The sequence below is a fragment of the Leptonychotes weddellii genome, chromosome 6, assembly GCF_054177405.1.
Source record: "Leptonychotes weddellii isolate Sample4059 chromosome 6, ASM5417740v2, whole genome shotgun sequence".
NCBI classification, from domain to species: Eukaryota; Metazoa; Chordata; class Mammalia; order Carnivora; family Phocidae; genus Leptonychotes; species Leptonychotes weddellii.
In genome coordinates, this window is record NC_138374.1 from 18,278,896 (window position 1) to 18,305,610 (window position 26,715).

The 26,715-nt window shown below is 43.5% G+C and overlaps 1 protein-coding gene across 1 annotated transcript in view; it reads left to right on the plus strand.

The window, feature by feature from the left end:
- The first annotated feature begins 18,209 nt into the window (after positions 1–18,209).
- XPNPEP1 (X-prolyl aminopeptidase 1) overlaps positions 18,210–26,715 on the plus strand; it is a 42,711-nt gene continuing 34,205 nt past the window's right edge. The window contains exons 1-2 of the mRNA XM_081823069.1: positions 18,210–18,351; positions 25,383–25,471. Coding sequence (XP_081679195.1) covers positions 18,320–18,351; positions 25,383–25,471 — 121 coding nt within the window. The 5' untranslated portion in view covers positions 18,210–18,319. The remainder of the gene's footprint in view (positions 18,352–25,382; positions 25,472–26,715) is intronic.

Genomic DNA, 26,715 nt, shown 5'->3' on the forward strand with positions numbered 1-26,715 from the left:
GATTTCATTCCATTTGTTTTCCAAAAATACAAACTCACAATCCTTATATAAAACAAAATCTTGACCAAACCTACTTTAGCAACAGATAAAATTTACGGACTTATGTAATAAAAGAATATCCAGGAGCAGATGCTTCAGTCATGGCGGGATCCAGGGGCTCAAATGATTTCATCAGGACTTAGACTATCCATCTCCAGGTTCTGCTTTTCTTTGTATGGACATTTTCAGACAGAGTCTCTTCATGAGTGATAAACGGCTGCTGGCTTGTTTTCGCAAGGCTTAGCACCCTCTGTGAAAAGAGAGCTTTATTTTCCCAATAGTTCCAGCATAAATCCCAGGATTAAGACTCATTGGAAGAAGTGCCTGCTCTTTCTGAATCAGGCCCTGGGTTTGGGTCAGTGGGATGTGCTAATTGGTTGGGACTGTATTTTCTCTCTCTCTACCATGGGGGGTGGGGGATGGAGTTAGGGTCAGCTTTATCTGAACCACATGGTCTAACAGTGGGTGTGTGGTATTCCCCAAAGGAAAATTGAGGGGCTGTTACCAGAAACCAGGAGAACGGAGGCTGGGTGGGCGAAACTCACAGATGTTCATTACAGTAAACATGGTACTTAGACAGTTATTGGTAAGAAATTACTTACAACTCACATTACAATTGGGTTGCGATTTACCAGTATGTTAGAAAAGTGTGATTGAAAACCTCTATCTAGTTCATCCTTCTCATTTTCCAGATTTTCTTATAGCTTGGTAAGTTTATTTTGGGCATAATGAGTTGTTTGTGATTTTGATACCTCATCAGATGTTTTCTTAACGTAAGGAGCCAACCTAAGGGGTCTTCTGACAAGTTTCCAAGAAACAAATGGCCCCTCCAAAGGTGAAGAGGAGATTACTAGGCATGCTTTCTATAGATAACATCTGTACTTCTTGCTGTGGGGAAAAAAACCCAAAAAACACCTTGCAAAATTTAGTACCTCTGATTTCCCAACTTTTTCATGACCTGGGGCAGTAGAAGGAAGTGTAAGTTTTAATCACCTGGATTTAGAGACAAGGAAATTGAAATAGAGAGAGCAAACTAGGCTCATGTGTTAGCAGCATGGCTAGTTATTTCCACGGTATGACTAGAGGCATTTCGTAAGGCCTACTATTTCTGGAAACCTCTAAAACGAGCAATCTCTGCCACTGACTTGCTTTCTTAATGAGATCTGTGTAGTTTAACTGGATCAAGGCATTATATTGCTGGGAGGTCAACACATAATGCATTTTTAAGAGTCAGTTTAGGGCGCCTGGGTGGCTCAGTTGGTTAAGCGACTGCCTTTGGCTCAGGTCATGATCCTGGAGTCCCGGGATCGAGTCCCGTATCGGGCTCCTTGCTCAGCAGGGGGTCTGCTTCTCCCTCTGACCCTCCCCCCTCTCATGTGCTCTCTCTCTCTCATTCTCTCTCTCAAATAAATAAATAAAATCTTTAAAGAAAAGAAAAGAGTCAGTTTAATTCAACAAATAGTTATTAAGGGCTTATTACTAGTTGTATCACTTAGGGTGCTTTCAGTCGCAAGTAACAGAAAATCCAGGTCCAGTAGTTTTTAAAATTAAAAGGGATTTTTTGGCAAGCCCAGTGGTAAGGTGGCCTTCAGGTAGGGCTTGATTCCGAAGTTTACCAAAGACCCAGCTTCTTCTCTTCTCCCCACTCCACTCAAGGACCTCCCAGACTGCCTAACGACTGCCTTCTTCTCTTCGGACTTCCAGGCTTTCTACTTCACCATAAGACTGGCTGCCTTATGATCATAGGAAGGCTTCCAGAATGTTCTGAGCAGTTCATGCTTCCTTAGTTACATCCATTAGGATAAAACCAATTGTACAAGTTTATAAGGGTGAGGTAGTTTTTTTCCCGCCCCCAGAGAATATCTCCTCATATCTCACTAGCTCAAATTGGGCCATGTACTCCTTATTCCTAAACCTAAGTTTGGGGCCAAGAGGATGGGATACACTGGTAAACAAGGACCATTCCTGGCACTATCTTAACCAGACACACATGGGCTGGAGATGGGATGGGGTGGCCAGGGATCTTGCCTGAATGGAAATCCGTGTATTGTCAAAGGAAAGAAGGAAAATAAATGCAAAAATGCATCTCATCAGGCTCTGGCTTTTTATTAGTGAATAGAATGATATTGAATATTTGTAAATATATGAGAATCAAACTTCAAAGACAGAGCATATAATTTTAGTTTTGGACTTACTGAGTTTCAAGTGCCTGCAGAAAATTTGGGCAAAGCTATTGAGTAGAAAGTTAGGGATAAGGACGCAGTGCTCAGAAAATCGGGTTTTACTGGTGAAATAGATATGGTAGTTAAAAACATGACAGTGGAGGTGAGTGGGCTCAGGGCGAGCATCCAGGGACAGTGCAGGGCCAGTGCCCGGGAGGAGTGCAGGGTGAGTGAGAAGAAGCCTTGACACCTACAGCAGTGGGAAAAGGAAGGGGGTCCCAAGAGGCTGGAGAAATTGAGAGAACACTGTATCAACCTCTTGAAGAGCAGTTCATGAAGGAGCGAGGGGTTGTCTCAGAGGCCAAGTTAGATCAGGCCTCAGCAGTGCCTGTTCAGGGGGGTGGCTGGGAGGTCACTGGTGGTCCCTGTGCAGGGATGCGGTAGGTGGAGGATAGTCCATGAGGAGGGGGGGGAAGTGAGGCAGTGATGGCAGGGTCACACGCTGCAGAGCCTGTCTGTGAAGGTCAAGGGAGAGAGGGCAGAATTCAGAGAAGAGGGAGAAGGTGATCTTTTTCCTAATAGGGGCTTAGAGAGGTGAAGAACTTTTTGTATTGGGCCTTTCCTCTATTGACGCACTTCTCTCAGGACGGGAAGGACAAGTGTGGGCGTAGCAGGTGGGAGTGGAGTTTACTACAGATGGCAGACCCCATATACTTTCTCCTCCCAGACTATGTAGGGACACTTGGCACCCCAGGGTGCCCATGTGCAACACACCCAGGTACCCAGGTACCTTCCGGCTCTTCCTTTCGCTCGGCCAGCCCAGAGACAGTCCAGGCATCCTGGGGGATAGTGGGATATCTCCATTCCTCTCCACCTCCCCCCTTCCCCTAAAGGAAGGTACTGGGGACCATTCACACTCCACTCAAGGACCTCCCAGACTGCCTAATGTGTGGACTACTTGCCACAACATCCAGGCTCCCCAAATCCTCTCGCTTTCACTCCTATCTTCATCTTGCAACTTAACCTTTGTCTTTTTCAAAATCCCCGTCTGACCTGTGGGAGTGCCTGTGCCTTGTGGGTGGGGCGGGGGGCGGGGGTGGATCTGATGAACATTCTGTATGTCTTCCATCTTCCTGTCTCAGTGGACTCAGAGCCCCTTCTCCTTTTCTGAGTGTGCCCCTGCTGACCCCTTCCTCATGCCTTGTCCCCATGGAAAACACCCTGGACTGGTGGGCAGAGCCTAAGGACAAGCTGCGGTGACTGGGTCCATATCAAGGTGTCCCTGGCCCACCTCCCCTTCCAACCCCTGCTGTTCAGTCAGCACTTCAGAGAGCAAGTCTCAATGAGGGTGTTTCTGAGGCTGAGAGAAGGAAGAGAGAGTTGACAGCGTTACAGGAGTGTTAGACAGTCAACGCCCCTAGCCAGCACCCGGGGGCACTGGGGCTCCCTCCCTCCTGCCGCAGTGGAACCATCTCTACCCCGACGGTTACTGAACGTGTGAGCCTTTTGTGAAGTGCAACACGAGGGTTCCAGGAAATGCAGGAGGCCTCAGAGGAGGTTAAGTACTTGGCTAGAGCGAAGGCTGCCTTCATCTGGGCTCTAGGCACAGCTTCTCTAACAGGGGAGCTTTTCGCTTCTTCCCTGGAACCTCACCCCACCCTGCACCACCCCTCCGTCCTGGAGCATCCTCTACTTTGGGTTCCAAGTGCTCTTGGCTTTGCATTTTCCCCTCTCCCTGTTCTGAATGACAACTGATTTTAGCAGGATACCAACCTGCTCTGTGCTCAGCGCTGTACACCAATAGCAGGGCCACAAAAGTAGCTTTTTCCTACCTTAACTAATGGTCCAGCCCCAAAGGTAAGACTTATGCAAATAAAATATTTAGAGAACTAACCAACTTTGTATTTAGTTCTGGGAGAAGGAAAAAAAATCAAGGCAATACAGGGAGTCAGCATAGTCCAGAACTGTGCTATCTAATACTGTAGCCACTAGCCACGTGTAAATTTATTTAAGTGTAAATTAATTAAAATGGAATGCAATGAAAAACTTAGTTTCTCGGTCATCCTCACCATAGGAGGTACTCTGTAGCCACACGTGGCTAGTGGCCACCATATTGGACAGTGCAAAATTAATATTTTTACTTTGCAGAAAGTTCTATCGGGCCGTGCTGGCCTAGAGTGATAGAGGTTGACTTTGGAGAATAGGCATGGCTCTGGGTGGGCCTGGAAGGATTGCAGAACTAGATTGAAGAGGAGGGGGAGGGACTTCCAGGTAGGAGAAACTATGAAACTGTGTTCAGAGGTTGGAATGAACCTGGCATTTGGGGGCAACCCCCAGGGGGAGAGGACTAGGGGTGAATCACAGTGCTGACCCAACAGGGTCATTATAAGGGTTCAATGGGTGATGTTTGCAAAGGGCATGGCATAGTTCATGGCAAAATAAATGTTACCTACTCCTGATGGTATTCCTTTTTTTTTTTTATTTTTTTAAAAGATTTTATTTATTTATTTGACAGAGAGAGACACAGCGAGAGAGGGAACACCAGCAGGGGGAGGGGGAGAAGGAGAAGCAGGCTCCCCGCGGAGCAGGGAGCCCGATGTGGGACTCAATCCCAGGACCCCGGGATCATGACTTGAGCCGAAGGCAGTCGCTTAACCGACTGAGCCACCCAGGTGCCCCCTGATATTATTCCTTATCAGACTGAAGCTGTTTGCAGGTTCACTGCACTTATTATCTCTGCTTCCCTCTTAATTTAAAAAAATTTTATACTATTGATTAATCAATTTTTTCCTTAATGATTTGTGTTCTTTGTGCCTTATTTAAGAAAATATTCCTTACCCCAGATCTTTCCTTACCCCAAGGTAGTCTCCTGTATTTTCTTCTTTAAAAGTATTTTTAAGTAAAATGTTGTTGACTGAAGTATAATATGCTTACAGGGAAGTGCATACGTTATAAGAGTACAGCTCTCGGGCGCCTGGGTGGCTCAGTTGGTTAAGCGACTGCCTTCGGCTCAGGTCATGATCCTGGAGTCCTTGGATCGAGTCCCGCATGGGGCTCCCTGCTCGGCGGGGAGTCTGCTTCTCCCTCTGACCCTCCCCCCTCTCATGTGCTCTCTCTCATTCTCTCTCTCTCTCAAATAAATAAGTAAAATCTTTAAAAAAAAAAAAAAAATACAGCTCTCCTTGAATTGTGGCCCAGTGGGGCATGGGTTCCTGAGGTCACACATTTCAGCCTTGGCAGAGCCAGGTCTTCTAAGAGCCAGGGCTCCTTCTTCTAGTTTGTCCTACGGCTGCTGTGAGCCATCAGCTGGATCCCCTTTTCTTTAAGCTCCGCGCCAGTCCCAGCCCCCTCACCCCAAGCACTGTTGTTGTTTCAGGGAACATGCAGCCCCTTGGGGCATTTACTCTGTGCAAAAGTCTCAAAGCACAAGGGAAGTTCCCTTAGAGGACCTGGAAGGTAGGGCTGGAGCCCAGAGAGAGGGGCATCGATGAGGTGGAGGGTGGGTCAGGGCCTTGTCCAGTGCAGCAGCTTCAAGTTTTTAGATTTTTAAAGCCTGTGTGTGGTTGTTAGGCCCTGAGAACCGGTGATCATGACAGACAACAAAATCTTCTCTAGAGCTTTTCAATCTGTAACTTTCTTTTCTTTCTTTCTTTCTTTTTTTTTAATTACTTAACACCCACATGATTCCAGTTCTTCCTAATTCCAAAGAAAGGAAGAAAGACCTGATTGGTGATGAGGTCGTACAATAGAAACTTTTTGTTTTACTCTCTCTCCACTTAAGAGCAGTTCCTGGTTGGCTCTTACTTCCTTAAGCCGCTAGGCAGCTCCTTTGTGCCAGAGAGCTGGGGGTGGGGGAATCATGGGGACAGGCTGTTTTTACAGCTGCGCGGAACTCCAACCCGAGGGCCCTCCATCCCACTCCTCGCACGCTCCCTCGGGCGACTCCACTGAGGAGGGAGAGGATGTAAATCATGCCCTCCCCCATGTGTTCAGAGCTCATTTGTCTCTGAGCCTCACCCAGGGGCCTCTTAATTTCTGACTATTAAGTAGTGAGCCAAAACTGCCCAGAGAGGTGACTCTTCAGCATAACAGTAAGGCCTACCCCTTGGGCCGAGCCCCCCTCCTAGCTACAGGTGTGCCTTGCTCTACACAATCCGAGCATTGACAAAACCCTAGATTGTAGGGCCACACGCTGGTCAGGGCCACCACCTCTTCTTCTGGAGGAGGAAACTGCTTTTCCCGTAAGTTCAGTGAACTAGGAGGTCTCCAAGGACTCCGGTTTTGACAGTCATGATTTTATGAAGATGCATAGATTTCAGATTTTTAAAATGCACTGTGGGAGTTCACCAGTAATAACAGAGCTAACGTTCACTGTGTTCTCTCTGGGTTCTGGATAAAGTGCAAAGTGCTTCTCGTGTGTTCTTTTGTTGAGTCTTCAGAGAGCCTTTTGGGTCACCTCTTCTTTTTCCCAATCAGCAATGAGCAATTGATTACAAGAATGGATGTGCTGAACAGCAGAGCAAACTAGATGGCACTTTCTGGAAACAAGGGAGGCCCAGCTCCTTGCACCTGAGGAGGGGAAGGGCCCCAGCTCACAAGACCACATGCTGTTCCCAGCCTTTCTCCTGTGGGGACTTGTGCTCTGAGGCAACACTGTCGTTAGTTCTCCTTGAAATCTGTGGAGGTCTTACAGCATCTGCTGCTTATTTTGTGAACTTCGGCCAAAAGGAGGTCCTACAGAGGCCCCACAGCCTCCTCCTCGCCCTACTTTCTCAGCACTCTGGTGCCCTTTTTTGATCATCTGCTCCTCTGATAAGCCCTCGAAGCCTGCAAGGATCTCACTTGCCCACCAGCATCTGTCTGTCTGTCTGGTGTTTGTTTTCCTCTCTATTAACCAGAGCCATGTAGATTGGGAGCAGTCCCGCAGCATGTCTGGCTTTGTCACTGTAGGCATCTCTGCTCTAGACACCTTCACCACAAACCTTTTTGCTGCGTAAGTAATTGGCCATAAGGCATTTGTGTCATAAAAGAAAAAAATAATTGGTTGACAGTTTGGTTTCATTTCTCCACTGCTGCAGTACTCTCATTTTTTTATTATATAAATCTTAGCCCTCATAATGGTCTATACAGTGGTGTACTTTTGAGCCCACATCTCCCATAGAACTTTAGAACATCTATCACCAGACGTGCGACAATATGCCAAGAGCAAACGTCAGTATAGAAGGCTTTCACAAGGGGCGCCTGGGGGGCTCAGCGGGTTAAGCATCTGCCTTTGGCTCAGGTCGTGATCCCAGGGTCCTGGGATCGGGGGTCTACTTCTCCTTCTCCCTCTGCCCTCCCCCCAGCTTGTATGCTCATACAGTCTCTCAAAAACATAAATAAAATCTTTTTTTTTTTTTTTAAAGAAGGCTTTCACAATGCAATACAGAGCTCAGTAACAAATATCCATCCTAGTATTTCTTCTTTTTTTTTTTTTTAAAGATTTTATTTATTTATTTGACAGAGAGAGACACAGCAAGAAAGGGACCACAAGCAGGGGGAGTGGGAGAGGGAGAAACAGGCTTCCAGCTGAGCAGTGAGCCCGATATGGGGCTCGATCCCAGGACTCTGGGATCATGACCTGGGCCGAAGGCAGATGCTTAACGACTGAGCCACCCAGGCGCCCCATCCTAGTATTTCTTTTAATGAAGGAAGAAATCTTAGTGGAAAAGAAAAAGTGCGATGCTGGATGAAAAGACAAATTAACAAGAAAAAAAAATATATATATAATACTATTAACAAGACTTTGAAGACAAGTGCACAGGTACAGTCCACAAAATAAAATCAGTTATTTGTGCAGTATCACCATGAACCTACACTATATGTTTTGAATATATTCAAAAATTTTGCATTTTGTAATAGTCTTTTAAATTTTGTTCACTTTTCATGTTTCATTATGTTCTTTTAAGTGAATGTCCCTCTTTTATTTTTCATGATTTTACCTTGTGTGGCAAAATTGCCTTATGGCCAATTAGTTAACGTGGCAAAAATGCTTGCAGCAAAGATGTTTATGGTCAACCTGCCTAGACCTCTCCTGCAGACAGCAAATGCACTAACACCTTATGGATGTCTCAATCACCTGGATTAAGAGTGCCCGACTGAATACTTTCAGGAACAAGGCAGATAGCATGATGCAGGAGGCCCACTGGCTGGGCACTGGGCACCACTGCTCAACTCCACCATGTCTGGTTGCAAAATTTTAGCAAGAACCACAGGTCCAATCTTAATAGATTTTTTTTTTTTTTATTTGTGGTGGGGTGAAATCTCTTCGTTTTTATGTGTTGACAACTACTTTTTAAAAATCTTAAAATACCATGTGGGATGAACTAAACATATCTATGGGCCAGACTTAGTCCTTGGGTACCCAATTCACAACCTTTGATGGCGGTTTTCACTTGTGTGAGTTTTGTCGTAGAGATTATCCAGGGAATCACCTAATTTTTCACTTTACTTCATGAATGTAGCCCTTGCTCTTGAAATTATAACCATCCAGGGTTTGCTATGCTGGGTTTGCACAGCTGACTAAGAGACTGTGGGCTGAAGAACAAGAGGAATAGAGGGGAAGCAGAAGACCAGGCTTCTGCAGTAACCCGGCTGTGTAGCCCTGCTCACATGACCCTCTTGGTTTGAACATCCTCATTTATTAAATGAAGGCATTGGTGAAGGGATCCTTCCAGTTCCAAAATTCCATGAATCTATGGCTTTAATGTAAGTGATTGAATTAGTACTCCTTTTTCTGTTTGTACCTAAAATGTCTATACTGGGTGCTTAGAGACTCAGGCTTATGGTGCACTAGGGAAACAAATCTAATTTACTAGAGTATAGGGGAAATCTGAGGTGTAATTTTTCCTGCCGGTTTCCCTAAAAGGAGAGGCTAAATAAGGGTTCACTCTAAGATGAAGTGCTACCTCACTTTGCCAGTGGCAAAAGTCATTAGGAATTTCATTTGAAATATGGAGAGAGTAGGGACTCCTCGGTGGGTCAGTCAGTTAAGTGTCTCCTTTTGGCTTGGGTCATGATCCCAGGATCCTGGGATCGAGTCCCACATCGGGCTCCCTGCTCTGCGGGGAGCCTGCTTCTCCTTCTGCCTGCCACTGCCCCCCCCCCACTTGTGCTCTCTCTCTCATAAATAAATAAATAAAATCTTAAAAAAGAAAGAAATATGGAGAGAGTAGATGGAGGAAAGACAAATATATCAATAAAGAATAGTAAGAACAGACCAGGATGTGGAAATATTGGAACTCTTATTCATTGCTGGTGTGCATATAAAATGGAGCAACCACTTTAGAAAACAGTCAGGCAGTTCTTCTAAGTATTAAAAATAGAGTTGCTGTATGACCTAGCAATTCTACTCCTAGGTATATACCCAAGAGCAATGAAAACATACATTTACAAAAAACCTTATACATAAATATTCGTAACACCATTATTTATAACAGCCAAAAAGTAGAAATAGCACAAATGTCCATTGAAAAATTTATTTATTTATTTATGACAAATAAAAATTATATGTATTCAAGGTATGCAATGTGATGTTTTGATATATGTATACATTCTGAAATGATTACCGCAATTGAACTAATTAACATATTCATTACCTCCCATAGTTACTTTTTTTGTGTGTGTGGTGAGAATACTTAAGATCTACTCTCTCAGCAGATTTCAAATACATAATACATTATTATTAGCTATATTCATCAAGTTGTACATTAGGTCTCCAGAACTTATTCATCTTATAACTAAAAGTTTGTATCCTTTGATCAACATTACCTCTTCCCTCCTTACTCTCCACTCCCCTCTAGCCTCTGGTAACCACCATTCTACACTGTTACTATGAATTCAACTTTTTTTTTTTTTTTTTTAGAATTCACATGTAAGTGAAATCATGCAATATTTGTCTTTCTGTGTCTGGCTTATTTCACTTAGCATAATGTCCTCCAGGTTCATCCATGTTGTCTCAAATGGAGGATTTCCTTCTTTTCTAATGCAAAATAATATTCCATTGTGTATATATTATCACATTTTCTTTATCTATTATCTGTTGATGAACCCCTAGGTTGTTTCCATGTCTTGGCTATTGTGAATAATCCTGCAATGAATGTGGGAGGGCAGATATCTTATCAAGATGGTGATTTTTGAATATATGCCCAGAAGTGGGATTGCTGGATCAGACTGTAGTTCTATTTTGATGTTTCAAAGAACCTCCATACTATTTTCCATAATAGCTGTATCATTTTACATTCCCACCAACAATATACAAGGGTTTTCTTCTCTCTACATTCTCCCCAACACTTGTTATTTCTTGTCTTTTTGATAATAGCCATTCTAACAGGTGTGGGGTGATAGCTCATTGTGGTTCTGATTTGCATTTTCCTGATGGTTAGTGATGTTGAGCACCTTTTCATAAACCTGTTGGCCATTTGTATGGCTTCTTTGGAAAAATCTCTATTCAGGTCCTTTGCCCATTTATAAATTAGATTATTTCTTTTTGCTATTGAATTGTATGAGTTTCCTTATATATCCCAAATATTCATTTGAACGGATAAATAAAATGTGGCATATTCATACAATGGAATACTATTCTGCCATAAAAAGGACTGAGACCCTGATATAGGCTACAACATGGATGAACCTTGAAAACACTATGCTAAATGAAAGAAACCGGACACAAAACGTGACATATTGTATAATTTCATTTATATGGAACGCTCAGAAGCGGCAACCCTATAGAAGCAGAAAACAGATTAGTGGTTTTATGAGGCTGGGGAGGATGGGGTAAGTGAGGAGTGATACTAACAGATATGAGATTTCTTTAGGGGGGATGAAACGTTATAGTGGTGATGGTTGCCCAACTCTGTGAATATGCTAAAAATCGCTTACTTGTGTACTTTAAATGAGTGAATTATATGGTATGTGAATACTAAGGATAAAAAGATTTAAATGAAGGGGTGTATGAATAAAAATTTAAACAAAGGTTAATGAGAAATAGAAGAGAAGAATGTTATAGAGTATGTTAAGTTACTAATACATATTTTTAGAGCTCTTCGTTTTATTCTGAGAAGGGGCTGCTTTTAGTAGGCAAATTATGGTTAGAGGAGGGGATGTTTAACAATCAGAAATTGTGATTTTTATTCTTGGCTATGGTCCTAAGCATGAAATTATTTTCCTGATATTTTTATGCAGTGTTTTGAAGCTCAGGCAGACTGCTCCTCTGTTTTTTTATTCCATTTGTTTGAGTTCGGCTTGTTTGAGTTAATAATGAGGATGCACTATGGCAAGGGACACTCATGACGTAAGTACCAGCAGGGCTGCCAAAATTCTGCAGACCTTGCCAAGCCCCAGTGAGTTGCCCCATGCTTTGCAAAATCCAAACCACTAAACAGGAAGAGTGAAGGACTTGCTAGTTGGTGCTCAGTTTGGGGCATTCTGTGTTTAAGTGCCAGAGGTGAAACATTTCGGCAAGATGTAGTTGATTTAATTCAATTGCAAGGGCAATTTCAATGGAGTTTAAATCCAGGCCACGCTTTGTCAAATTCTCTAGAAGTCGCATACTGGGATGTCTATAGTGGCTTGGCAGGTAACAGATCCTCCTACATGGTCAAATGGAGGGCTCTCTGACCCATCTTAAGGGAGAAGCCCCTGTTCATGCTGCTTGTTGCTGCATAGAAGGAAGGGCCGGTGTTGCCAAACCAATCTTCTGATTTTTCAAAAGAAGTTGAAGATAGGGATTTTTAAATAGCAAACCTTTCCTTTTTTAAATGTTGCTATCTAACTAGAATTTAAAAATGCAACAACCCACGGAATGGGAAAAAATATTTGCAAATCATGTATCTCATGAGGGACTTGCATCTAGAATATATGAAGAATGCTTACAACTCAATACTGAAAAAACAACCCAATTTTTAAATGGGCAAAGGGTCTAAATAGCTATTTCTCCAGTGGAGATATGCAAATGGCCAATAAGCACATGAAAAAAACTCAACATCATTAGCTATCAGGAAATGCAAATCAAAACCACGAGATACCCTTTTATGTCTACTATAATAGATGACTAAAATAAAAAAGAAAGATAACAGCAAGTGTTGATTAGGATGGGGAGAAATTGGAACTCTCATACATTGCTGATGGGCATGTACAATTGGTGGAACCACTTTGGAGAACAGTTTAGCACTTCCTCAAAAGGTGAAACATAGAGTGACCATATGACTTAACATTTCTATGCCTACATGTCTACTCAAGAGAAATGAAAGCATGTCCACACAAAAACTTGTACATGAATGTTCATAGCAGCATTATTCACAATATCCAAAAAGTGAAAACAACCCAAATGTCCATCAATGGATAAACATTGCATGGGATATTATTTGGCAATAAAAAGGAGTCAAGTACATAGTACAACATGGATAAACCTTGAAAACATTATGCTAAATGAAAGAGGCCAGTTTCAAAAGACCATATACTATAAGATTACATTTACATGACACGTCCAGAAAAGGCAGATCTATAGAAAGTAGGTTGGTGATTGCCTAGAATAGAAAGGATGGAGGGAAATGGGAAGTCCGTGCCAAGGGAAATGGGAGGTAAATGCCAAGGGTGATAAACTGTTCTAAAATTGAATATACTAAAAGCCATTGAGTTATATACTTTAATTGGGCAAATTGTGTAGAAAGTGAATTATATCCCAATAAAACTGTTACGAAAAATGACTATAGTGAGAGCCACACAAAACATATCTACCAGGCTGCCAACTTCAAGTCTTTTGATTAGAACTCGATCGAATGCGTAGCAGGTCTGGAAGGGGCTGGTCAAACCCAAATTCCTAGGAAACCGGAGAAGAGGATGATCTGCCAGTTCCAAAGTCACATGCCTATTTAGTGACAGAGTCAGGGCCAGAACTCGTCTCTTGACCTTTACCTCTAGGCCATGCTGTTTCTATCCAAAGCCCAGATTTCAAGGCGGAGCCAGGAAGGGATTGTGAAAAGTCAACATCAGGAACAGTTGGATATACTCTCATCTTTTCCCCACATTTTCCAAAGGTCCCTCAAAGACTTCTTGAGAAAAGGATAAAATATGGCAAAAAGGAATCCTCCTTAAAGGAAGAGACAGACACAGTGCTTCCCTGAGCCTCTTTTCCTATAGCATGGGGAGGTCTGCATGTTTCAGTCACTTACTCTGTATATTCCTGATTCATTTACACTTAGCTCATCATTATGTTGTTTGTGCAAGAACCATTTGATGTCCAAGAAATCCTTTGGGTCTCTTTAAGTTAAAAAAAAAATTTTTTTTTTTCATGTGAACCAAAGAACTGAATTTTGCCAAGAGTAAATAGAACTCAGATATCAAAAGGTCTGAGTTCAGTTTTCATTGAATACAAAGGGTGAGTAGATTCTGAGCTGAGCCAAATGCATTCTCCCACCCTTAATTTACAGTACATTGTTTTGGCAGACTCTACAATCCCCAAAGTTGGCTTTTCTTCTCCCATTCCTTTCTAGGGTGTAACCACAAGCCTATCTTTTGTTTAACTTTACAAAAAATAAGGCCATATTGTAACAATTTATGAGAGCCTCACTCATCACTGGTTCTATAGTTATCAATTTTGTTAGAGCAAATTGAAATGTTTGAAAAGGTTAAAACCCTCCTCTGAAGTTGTAATTTTGTTTGATATCCTACAAGAATTTTTATTTTTTCAGTCCTTTCATCTGGGGGTTTATCAAAAGGGATGTTGCTCCTTTCCCCACATCAATGGTCAGGCCATCAAACAGTTATTAAGGTGAATATTGGAGGGCTACTATGCTTGTGATGCTCAGATTTGGACAATGGTACAGGTCTTTCATTCTATCTTTCAAGAAGAAAGGGTCAGAGAAATGAGTAGTATTTTGAGTTTTTTAAAAATAACAAAACCAATCTCAAAATAAAGAAGCAGAGCAAAATTAAGATCAACCCAAATTCTGCCACCTCAAAATAAGCATTGTTAATATTCTGTGGATCTTTCTCCTTTTATTCTAAAAAAAATGTATCTATATTAATAGAGATATATGTACATATATGATTATAAAAATGGGATATTACATTGTTTTATAATCGGCTTTTTCCATTTCTTAGTTCATGATTAATTATCAATATTAATAAAATTATATCTACTTCATGCATAACATTCAGTTGTACAGATGGAATGTAACTTACTTAAATGATTCAGGGAGTCTTTTAATTGCAAGTGACAGAAAATCCATGTCAAACTGGCTTAAATACAAAGGGAAATTTTTTGGCTGACATTTGAAAAGTCCAGGGGGAGATTTGGTTTCAGGCATGGCAGGATTCAGGGCTCAAATAACGTTATGACGTTTCTGCTTCTCTTCCTCTCTCCTTTTGCTCTGCCTTCTGCACTTTGGTGCCACTCACATGTTGCATATAAAGGCAACAGTTCCAGAGAACATGCGTCCAGGTTTTCGCCTGGCAGAGGAGAACAAAGCTCCGTTCCGGCACTCACCATGAAAACCGCGTTGCCCTAATCCCATAGCAATCTCGGAGTTTTCACTGCAGCTTACGCCCAGGTCATGAAAGACTCCTGGAATCCGAGTGTTTCACCAGAATAACAGAGATTGAGAATGAGGGGTGAGGGAGGGAGGAAAGGATGGGTCTTCCGAGGGAAAAAGAAGGATGGTTACCGGAAGGAGAATGGATGAGTATCGTGTGGCCAAAATAAGTCCCACAATTCATACGCTTGAACATTTAGAACTCATTTTGTATTGTTTCCTAGGGCTTTTGTCACAAACTACCACACACTGGATGGCTTAAGCAGAAATGTATTTTCTCACAGTTCTGGAGGCTGGAACTCCAAGATCAAGGCGGGGTTGGTCCCTTCTGAGGGTTGAGAAGGAGAATCTCTTCCATGCCCCTCTCCTAGCTTCCACTGGTTCGCTGGCAATCTTTGGCTTGTAGATGCATCACCCTGATCTCTGCCTTCATTGTCACGCGGTGTTCTGTCTGTGTCCAAGTTTCCCCTTTTTATAAGGATACGAGTCATATTGGATTAGGGGTCCAGCACTTCAGTATGACCTCATCTTAATAATTATAACTGCAAAGGTTCTATTTCCAAATACAGTCGATCACATTTTGAGGTACTGGGGGTTGGGGCTTCAAAATATGAATTGTGTATGTAGGGGGCACAATTCAACCTATAATGTGTCTTTACACACTTAATGTTTCTGGCTACATTTAAGGCCCATGCAGTCTGAGTTTGAATGATGAATCTGGCTACTACTCTCTTGCCGGTGTGTGGACTAGCAGATTGGATGAGATGACCTCTAGGGCCCCTTTGTGTTTAAGAGCTTGGGGGCTAGGAATCCATCCTGTTGCCTGAATGTAGCCCACAGAGCCCCACCACTGCCTAGCTTGTGGACTTTGGGCAAGTGACTTAACCTCTGCAAACCTCAGTCCCCTTAACCAGTAAAATGAGGATAACAGTCCTCCACTCCTTGGGTTGTTGTGGGCCAGGCACATAGCGCTCAGGAAATGTTAGTGACTGTACCACCTCTTCAGACATGTGAGGACTGGAGAGTCAGAAGAGCCTGACATAACCCCAGTGTTCTCACCTTTTGTGATAATTTGGCTCAACAACTTCTCTCTGAGCTTGTCCCAAAAGAAGCTTAAGAGGGGGAGGGATGCCTTGTTAGACAGCAAACCGGAATTCAAATCCAGTCCAGGGAACACAAAGTATTCTCTTTCTCTGCTAAAGCCAGATGCTGTAAATGCTGAGCAGGCTCCTCCTCGGCAGTGCGGTTACGAAATACCTGTTTCTTTTATGCCCCCCCTTATCCATCTCTCTGACATTTCCTTTTTTCTCTTACAACTTGATCTTTCCCACCATCTATCAGATGTGGGCTGGAACCAGTCATTTTATTTACAATCTCTCTCTTTTTGGCTCTATAAATTTGGGGATGTGGAACAGCTGTCTGCTGCTTGCCAAGGCGCCACATCTTTTAGTTCTTTCAGACTTTTTCTACAGGGCCTAATTTAGCTTGTCTAAATGCTTACTGAATAACAACCAGAACTTCGAGTTCTTGCAGGCTGCAGGACCTATTTGATAAGGTGTATTAAGGCCTTCACCAAGGTCAAAGCAAGAAGTGTAGGTCACCTTTAAACATGTGGTTACTTTCACTTAGCAAATATTTCCGAAGTGCTGACTCTGTGCCAGGTGCTGTTCTAAGCGCCAGGGTCCCTTACCCTTGAGGACTGCACATTCGAGGGGCATTCATTCATGCAGAAAATATGCAGTGAGAACCTACTACACGGCAGGAATTGTTCATCATTAAACAACACAGACACAATTCCTGCACTGATGGCTATTGTGTGTGTGTGTGTGTGTGTGTGTGTGTGTGTACAAGAGGGGATAGAATACAATACACACAAGTAAATTTTTATCGTAGTAGAAGGTCATAAGCACTATGGAAAAAATACAGCAGGGTAAAGGGGATTAGGAGTGGGAGTGGAGTTGCATTTTAAATAGGGTGGTCAGAGAAGGTCTCTTTGAGAAGGTGGTATATAAGGCGCCTGGGTGGCTCAGTGGTTAAGCGTCTGCCTTCAGCTCAGGTCATGATCTCAGGGTGTTGGGATGGAGCCTCGCATCGGGCTCCCTGCTCAACGGGGAGTCTGCTTCTCCCTCTGCCCCTCTCCCTGCTTGTTCTCTCTCAAATAAATAAATAATTTTTTTTTTTTAATTTTAAAGAGAGAAGGTGATGTGTAAGCAAGGACTCAAAGGAAAGGTGAGAGAAAGGTGAGGAAGACAGCCCTAATATTTGCGGGAAGAGCAAGTCCAAAGGCCCTGGGGCGAGTGTGCCTGGTTTTTCCAAGGATAGCAAGGAGGCTAGTTTAGCTGGAGCAGAGTGAACAAGGTGAGAAAAGAAGGAAGTGAGGTTAGGGGCAGATCGAGTAGAGCTTTTGGCTTGAGTGACACGAGGAACCATCAGAAGGGCTCAGCAGAGTAGCAACAGGATCCCAGAGCTGACAGGGCTGCCGCGGCCGTAGTGTTCAGGCCAGACTGTTGTGCAGCGCCGCCCGCAGTAGGGAGGCCGGTGAAATCATACAAGTGCGCCAGACCAGAATAGGGACTGTTGGGGGCCGGGGGGTGAGAGGGGTCGGATTAGGGATTTATTTTATTTTTTTCCAGATTTTATTTATTTATTTGAGAGAGAGAATGAGATAGAGAGAGAGAGCATGAGAGGGGGGAGGGTCAGAGGGAGAAGCAGACTCCCTGCTGAGCAGGGAGCCCGATGCGGGACTCGATCCCGGGACTCCAGGATCATGACCTGAGCCGAAGGCAGTCGCTTAACCGACTGAGCCACCCAGGCGCCCAGGGATTTATTTTAAAAACAGGTCAACACGATTTTCTGACCGACTGGATGCGGTGTTTGAACGAAGAGGGCAGGGATGACTCCAAGATTTTGGCCTGAGCATCCTGAAAGAATGGAGTAGCCACTGACTGGGATGGCCAAGACTGGTGGAGCAGTTTTGTTTTGTTGCTTTGGGCCGGGAGCGCGGTTCAGACATGTTAAGTTTGAAGGGCTTGTTAGCTCTCCAAGTGGAGTGGCCAGCTGGATTTGGACGTTGCCTGGGGAAGTGATTTTGAGGGACATCTCTAAAGCCTCAGGAAGTGAGACCCTGCTGAAGTACTATCAGAACTGGCTTCGTCTCTCTCCTCTCTGCCCTCCTCAAGGCCGGAACCTCCCTGGAGGGCAGCTCTTCGGGCCACAACCCTTTCAGCCGGCAAAGGCCCTTTTTGCTCTTTGGGGAACAGTGAGAAAAATGAACAGAAATGGTGCGCCGCGGCAAAGCCTGCTGGGGTGGAAAGCAGACCCGCCTGCAGCTTCCCGCCTCCCTGACGACCCCCCGGGAGCGCCGCGCTGGTGGGCGGGGCCTGCGGGTGGGCGGGGCCGCGGCGCGAGCGCACGCCACAGAAGGGGGCGTGGCCGCTCGGCTCGCGCGCTTGCAGCGTGCGCGCCGGCCTCGCTCCTTCCTGCTCTTCCCAGGGTGATCAGCTGGTCTGCGCTCCCCTGACGTGGGTCGGGGCACGTCACCGCCGAATGGCAGCCTCCAGAAAGGCACCGCGAGTAAGGTGAGGGACTCTGCCGGGGAGCCGGCTTCTGGGCAGTGCGCGATCCCTGGGGCCCGGACGAGCATGTTGCACCCCGGAGGGCAGGAACGAGAGGGGGAGAAGCGGCAGGCGGCCCATCACAGTCTGGAGAGGGCTCCGGCTTGCGGGAGCCCCCTGAGCGGGAGCAGGGGGAGGGGGCCATGCAGCCGGGCAAGTTCCGGTTCGTTTCAGGAGGGCCGCGGGCATCCTCTGGGAGCCCAATCCCGGCCCCCGGATGCCTGTGCCCGCCGAGCTGCCGCTCTCTGCCCGAGGGGCGGTGGCCGTGTCCCACTTCTCCCCCTGGCCTGGCAGGAAGGTCCCCGCTGTTGCAGGAAGTTGGTCCCTCCAGGCGCCTCCGGTTGTCCGGGGAAGTGGGTGAGCCCCTGCCCTCGCCCCTCTTCCCGTGGAATATAATCTTCAGATTACAACCTTGACAATACACCAGCAGTTCGCCTTATTGATCTGCCATGGCCAGGAAGATAGGCACCTGCGGGCCCATCCCCACCCACATGGTTTCAGAGGCTGTCTATAAGGGAATACTTTGGCATAATCTCTAGGAAGATCCCACCAGTAACCTGTCCTGGGCTGTCCCTGGGGGTAGGGAGGTGGGAAGGATAATCTCCTGGTCTCAAACACATTTCAGCCTATACTCCACCCACAACTAGGGTGTACTTATTACAGTAGCTAACAAAGTGGGAGACTGAGAAATGTTTGGAGATCACAAAGGCTGGAAGCCAGAATCCCTGGCGATCCGCATGGGATCAGGGGTCCGCATGGGATCAGGGATCTCACCCCGTTGAGATTTGAATGAATACACTTGGCAGCATGGCCGGGCTCCCTTGCTGAACACAGACCATGGCTTGTACTTGTGATTGTGAGTGGACAGATTCCAAGCTGACCTTGACCTGGCCTTGGCCTCGCTATGTCAGGTTGGGGATGAGTAGAGAACCAGACCTATCTTGGTGTAAGGATGTGGGGAGGTGTGGCAAACCTAGTGTGGAAGGAGTTGCCCCTATGTTAAGTGCTGGCAATGGGGTTAGGCAAGTGGATAATGATGAATTAGGTCCTAGGCACATGAGTAGCTTTGAGGACCAAGATTAGATTTATAGAATCACATCATTTTGGGGGCAGAAGGGTCTGTTGGCATCAACTGGCAGAGCCTCCTTATCACACACAGAAGGCAGCTGAGAGGCTGAGAAGGGCCATTTGCCCCAGGCCCTTCCCCTAGTGGCAGAATTTAAGTGCTATTCAGTGTAAACATGAGAACTTATTGAAGTTCAGGTAAAATTGACTTAGGTAAAAAGGGGTTGAGCTGGCTTCTAGTGCAACTGAGTCCAGGAGACCAACACTGGCATCAGACTTGGCCTCTTTTTTTGCATCTCTTGGCTCTGATTTCTTAAGGCTTCGTTCTAAGGCAAACTTTCCTTCTGGGAGGTATGACCATTCTGTGCTGGCAGCCCCAGCAGAAATAGAGCCCTCTTTCCTAATGGTTGGAGCACAAATCCCAGATCTGATTCCTGGGCTGACTTGACCTTATGTTTATTCCTGAACCAGTCGTGGCCACAGGGATAGATTGGGTCCCAGAACTTGGTGGGTTAGGGGATGAGATTCATCCCAACTCTGGACTGAAAATGGAGACAAGACAGTCTCAGATGGAAACCATTGTGCTTTGACCAAAAGAGGGAGGGATAGATTTGGGGTGGGAAAAGACCACATTTCCCACTACACCCTATAACTTGTTTCAGTCTACCGTTATCTGAACTCCTGAGGTGTGATTGAGCAACGTGGTCCTTGTTTTGCCCTGTCCCGAGTGATAGATGTGTATGTTTCTCATCATGGACCAGGGAAAGGGGGATGATAAGCACAACCCTGCTGGGATTTCTTTAAAAAGAGAGACAGAGAAAGATGTACCCTTCCCATCTTATGCAAAGATTGAACAGGAAGTTCTCTGCATGCTTCTTACCCCGACCCACCCCCTGGCACATGGCACATCATGACGTTGAGAAGGTGTAGGCTGAAGAAGCCCTGGAAAGGGGAAGAGCACTGTGCTGGCAGTTGGGAGGCCTGGACTGTAGTTCTAGACTAGCTCTGTCACCAGCTAGCTGTGAGGCTTCCAGCAAGTTGTTTGATCTGTTTCTGTTTCTTTGTCTAGAGGAGGGAGCTGAGTTGGATGGTCCCTAAGGTACATTGTAGCTCTAACATTTAAATGGTAGCCCTGCTTCAATTGAGAGCCTGCGAATGTATCTGTTCAAGTAAGTGAAGGGCGGCCGGATCTTGGATTCTGCAGAGCCCAGGGTAGGACCGGAGCGGAACAACTATAATGTTTAGCTGCTTCATGGCCCCTTTGATCTTGATAGGAAGGTAGAGGTAGTGATGCTAAGGGAGAGAGCTTGAATTCAAATTCTCCCATGAGCATCACGTGTCAGACCTGATTTCTTGTCTTGGCTTTGCAGCTGAGGTGTATGGCCTGTGGCAAGTCATCTTTGTTCTCTTGTAAAGTGAATGAATAGAGCTACTTCTGAATAATTTCCCTCCAACTGTCTTGCCTGTGTCTTAATTAGTCACTGGGACCAATTAACTCCGAACATACAGAGAAACTGACTTCCTTGGCTCACCATCTTGTCAACAGGTATATGAAGTCAAAGGAAAGCCAGTGACAATGTTCCATGGATCTCTGTCCAAAAAAAAGAGGTTTCTTACTTTGTAAAGTATTGTAACAGCTTTCTTGAGATATAATTCATGTACCACACAATTCACCTTTTTAAAACATACATTTCAGGGGCTTTTAGAGTATTTGTTAGAGTTGTACAACCATCACCACCATCAGTTTTCAAAACATCTTTCTCCCCCTGCCCAAAGAAACCCTGTACACGTTAGCAGTCACTCCTCATTTCCCCCCAGCTTCACTCTAGCTCTAGGCAATGGCCAGTTACTTTCTGTCTCTATGGATTTGCCTCTTCTGGACATTGCATGTAGATTCATACAATATATGGTTTTCTGTGACTGGCTTTTTTCATTTAGCATAAAATGTTTTCAGAGTTCGCTATCTTGTAGCATGTTATCATTACTTGATTCCTTTTTATTGCCAAGTAATATTCTATTGTATGGATAGGCCACTTATTTATCCTTTCATCAGTTGATGAACATTTGGGATGTTTCTACTTTTTGGATATTATGAATATGCCATGAACATTTGTATATAAGTTTTTATGTGGACTTAATGTTTTAAATTTCGCATACCTAGTGGAATTTCTGGGTCATAGGATAATTCTTTATTTAATGTTTTGAGGAACGCTGAATTGTTTTCCAAAGTCACTACACCATTTTATATTCCCACCAGCAATGTTTGACGGTTCCACTTTTTTCCACCTCCTTACCCATACTTGTTACTGTCTGTTTTTTTTTTTTATTATAACTTTCCTAGTGGATGTGAAATTATATCTCATTGTGGTTTTGATTTGCATTTCCCTAATGGATAAAGATGTTGAAAATCTTTTCATGTGCTCATTGGCCATTTGTTTATCTTCTTTGGAGAAATGTCTATTCAGAAATGTCTATTCAGATGCCCTTGACCATTTTAAAATTGGGTGGTCTTTTTATTGTTGAGTTGTAATAGCTTTTGATATACTCTGGATGTTAGACTCTTACCAGATACGAGTTGCAAACATTTTCTCTCATTTTTTTCTTGTCTTTTCACTTTTTTGATGGTATCCTTTGAAGTACAGAAGTCTATTTTTTTTTTATTTTTTAAAGATTTTATTTATTTATATGTCAGAGAGATAGAGAGCACAAGCAGGGGGAGTGGCAGGCAGAAGGAGAGGGAGAAGCAGGCTCCCCGCTGAGCAGGGAGCCCGACGTGGATTTGATCCCAGGACCCTGGGATCATGACCTGAGCTGAAGGCAGTCGCTTAACCGACTGAGCCACACAGGTGCTTGTACAGAAGTCTTTAATGAAGTCCAGTGTATCTGTTTTCTTTGGTTGCATATGCTTTTGATGTCATATCTAAGAAATCATTGCCCACTCCAAGATCAGGCAGATTTGTGTCTATTCTTCTAAGAAAACATTTATGTTTATGATCCATTTTGAGTTAATTTTTATTTATGATGTGAGGGTAAAGGTTCAGCTTCATTCTTTTTCATGTGGATATCTGGTTGTCCCAGCATTATTTGTTGAAGAGACTATTTATTTTTTTTTTTCCTCCATTGAATAGTTTTGGCACCATTGTCAAAAATTGACAGTAAATGTGAGGTTTATTTCTGAACTGTTTCATTGATCTCTAAGTCTGTCCTTATGCCAATATCACACTCTCTTTTTTTTTTAAAGATTTTATTTATTCATTCGAGACACAGAGATAGAGAGACAGCATGAACAGGGGGAGAGGCAGAGGGAGAAGCAGGCTCCCCGCTGAGCCAGGAGCCGGACATGGGGCTTGATCCCAGGACCCTGGGATCATGACCTGACGCTCAACCATCTGAGCCACCCAGGTGCCCCTCACACTGTCTTGATTACTGTAGTTTTATTAGTTTTGACGTCAGGAAGGATGAATCCTCCAACTTTGTTCTTTTTCAAGATTGATTTGGCTGTTCTGGATTGCATTTTCATGTGAATTTTAGGATCTGCTTGTCAATTTCTGCATATAAAGCTAGCTGAAATTTGATAGGGATTGCCTCCAGATTATTTTGGGGAGTACTGCCATTTTAACAATATTGAGTCTTCTAATCAATGAACGTGGACTGTCTTTCCATTTATTTAGGTCTTCTTTAATTTCTTTCAACAATGTTTTGTAGTTTTCAGAATATAAGTTTTTCATCTATTTTGTTAAATTTATTCCTAGGTACTGATTCTTTTGATGCTATTGTAAGTGAACTTTTCTTAATTTCATTTTTGGATTGTTCATTTTAAGTATATAGAAAAACAATTTATATTATATATTGATTTTGTATCCTGCAGTCTTGATGAGCTTGTTGGTTCTAATTTTTTGGTGTAGATTCTTTAAGATTTTCTATACTGAAGATAATGCCCTTTGCAAGTAGAGGTAATTTTACTTCTTTTCTAATCTAGTTGCCTTCTATTTCAATTTTTGCCTAATTGCCCTGGATAGAACCTCCAGTACAATGTTGACTGAAGTAGCAAGATTGGACATCTCTGTCTTGTTCTTGATCTTAGGGGGAAAACATTCAGCCTTTTAACATTAAAGATGATGTTAGCTGGGGATTTTTGTAGTATTCTTTTTTTTTTTAAAGATTTTATTTATTTTTTAGAGAGCAAGCGAGCGAGAAACAGCATGAGAGGGGAGAGGGTCAGAGGGAGAAGCAGGCTCCCCGCTGAGCCGGGAGCCCGATGTGGGACTCGATCCCAGGACCCTGGGATCATGACCTGAGCAGAAGGCAGACGCTTAACCATCTGAGCCACCCAGGCGCCCAGATTTTTGTAGTATTCTTGATCAGGTTGAGGAATTTCTCTTCTGGTTTACGGAGTTCTTTTATCATGAAGAGGTGTTGGATTTCGTCAAAGTGCCTTTTCTCTGTCTGTTGAGGTGGTCATGTAGTTTTTATTCTTTATTCCATTGATAATTGTGTATCACATTAATTTTTGTATGTTGAACCAATCTTGCATTCCTGGGATAAATCCCATTTGGTGATGGTGTATGATCCTTTTTATATGTTACTGGATTCAGTTTTGCTAGTATTTTCTTGAGGATATTTGCACTTAATTTATAAGAAATATTGATATGTCTTACTTTTTATTTATTTATTTATTTTTAAAGATTTTATTTATTTATTTGAGACGGAGAGAATGAGAGAGGAGAGCACATGAGAGGGGGGAGGGTCAGAGGGAGAAGCAGGCTCCCTGCCGAGCAGGGAGCCCGATGCGGGACTCGATCCTGGGACTCCAGGATCATGACCTGAGCCGAAGGCAGTCGCTTAACCAACTGAGCCACCCAGGCGCCCGATATGTCTTACTTTTTAATGAAAGAATATATGGTTCCCTCAGTAAAGAACATCCCATTCTGTCCAACAAAATTAAATTCTCCTTCTGAGAATAGGCCTGGAGTGATTAGTGAAAATGTCTGGTCTTCTGGTTCTCTGTGTGGTAGATGGAGCTAATGCGGGCTCTTCTCCCTCTACTAACACATAAAAATGTAAAATTATAACAGAATTACTTTTAAGTTCATAACTGAATAAAATCCAAACCCTTTGTATAACCTATTACAGGCTCCTTGTTGCCTCTCTGATCTTGTCTGCTAACCACGTATCTCCCCACCTGCCAACACACTGGCCTCCTTGCTTTCTCTGATGTATACCAGGCATACTCCTGCCTTAGGGCCTTTGCACTTAAAATTCCCCTTTTCTGGAACGTTCTTTTCTTAGACATTCACATGGCTTGATCCCTCACTTTTTTTTTTTAGGACTTTGCTAAAATATCATCTGTTAGCAAAGAGACTAATTTTCATACATAAAGTAGTCTCTACTGAAGATAAGCTCTTAATAAAAGATTACAAAACAAATAAGGAATAACTTACTGAGGGGGAGCCAGCAGACCCAGCAGACTTGAAGATTACTATCCCAAGACCTTCTAATGGGAAGTCTGAAATGAATTTTAAAATAAAGGCCCCAAATAATTAAAACTAAGAGAAGGAATAGAAACCATAGTGAAAGAATGGGACACCGTGAAGAAAGAGCAGGCAGATTTAAAAAGAACCAAAAGAATTTATACATGTGAAAAATACAGTCATTGCAAATAAAATCTTTTTAGACTAGTTAGGAGATTAGACATAGCTGAAGAGAATTCAAGAATTAGAGGTTAGATCTGAGAAGGTTTGCCTACCATGGTGCTGTTTTAGCTGCAAGTTTTATCTGAAACTTCTACTTATTTCGTTATGATACTGGGGTGAGAGTCCTTCTGAGTCACGAAGGAAAATTGCTAAGGCAAGTAGATATACTTGCTAACTAAGCCTTGCCACGTTTCCTATGGTCAAAGTCTGCAATATCCTCTTCTTTCTCTTCTTAAGGGCGAATCATCAGGATTTTCAGCTGAAAAATTTAAGAATAATTGAGCCTAACGAGGTGACACACTCAGGAGACCCAGGTGTGGAAAGAGGTAATATTTTGCTTATTAATTAGATGGAATGTCTCAAAAGAATTTTAGGTTCCTGTACCCTAACCCCAAGTTGGGAGAGAATAGAGGGTAAAGGATTAATAATTGCTCATGGCTGGGACTAAGGGGACATGTATCTGGAAATTAAAGACCATTTTGTCCTTTGGGTTCTGGGTAGTTGGTTACTATTTGTATATTTACCACTTTTTTTAGGTAGTAAGTTAGAGAATTATAATTTTTGTATGTCCTATTTCTGGGGTTTGGGCAGTGGTGGTGGAGGAGATAGGTTATTACTGAAAATGCGCTATTCTAGGGTGTAGGGGTTGCCTGGGTGGCTCAGTCGGTTAAGTTTCCCACTCTTGATTTTGGCTCAGGTCATGATCTCAGGGCTTGTGAGATCAAGCCCTGCATCAGCCTCCGGGCTTAAGAGTCTCTCTCTCCTTCTCCCGCCTCATGCACACGCTACCCACCCCCCCAAAAGCCCAATTCTAGTTTTTCTCATCTCTAATGTAAACTTTTATTGATTACCTTAGAGGTTGGCTTTCAATTTTTGTCATAAGATTTTGAAAAGAGAAAAGTTAAGAGTATATTACTCTGCTGTATAAATTATGCATTCAGGAAAATCTTTTTTGGGAAAATTTCTGGAACCATGCTCTCTTCCCAGAACTGGTTATTTGTATTGTTGGGTTGCCAGAAACCTGAATTCTGAAAAGTGGTATATTACTGTATTTCTATCCCTTGAAAGCTAGTGCTTTTCTGTAGGCCACCCAGGAGAACCAGAGCATTTTCTTTTAGTTGACTAAAAAAATTGATTACCTGAAGTTTATAAATCATGACTGGTCTCTCTTTGGAAGAATAATGCTATAATTGCATGCAGTTAGGTCCCTTTTCTTTAAAAATACAGATATCCAACATTGGGCCATATTAGGAGGGAGGAGAGGAAGAAGGAAGAAGGAAGGGGAAAAAAGTAAGGAAAGGTAAACAGTGATAGAATTATCAAATGTAGAATTTAAAGAGAACTTCTGTTTAGTTTGTATGAAGAAATAGAGGTTCAGGGTACATCTGTTGTCTGAGGTTGCAGATCCAACTGGAAAGTGGAATCCACTTGTTTTGATTCCATTGGTCTTAGGATATTTTAAGAGAGCCTCTGTCATGTCCTCTAGATAATATGGTATAATAGAGCATAGACTTGGGAGTTGGATAGATATTGGGTCCTGGTGCTTGATAATCCAGTTGGCTGGGGCCAG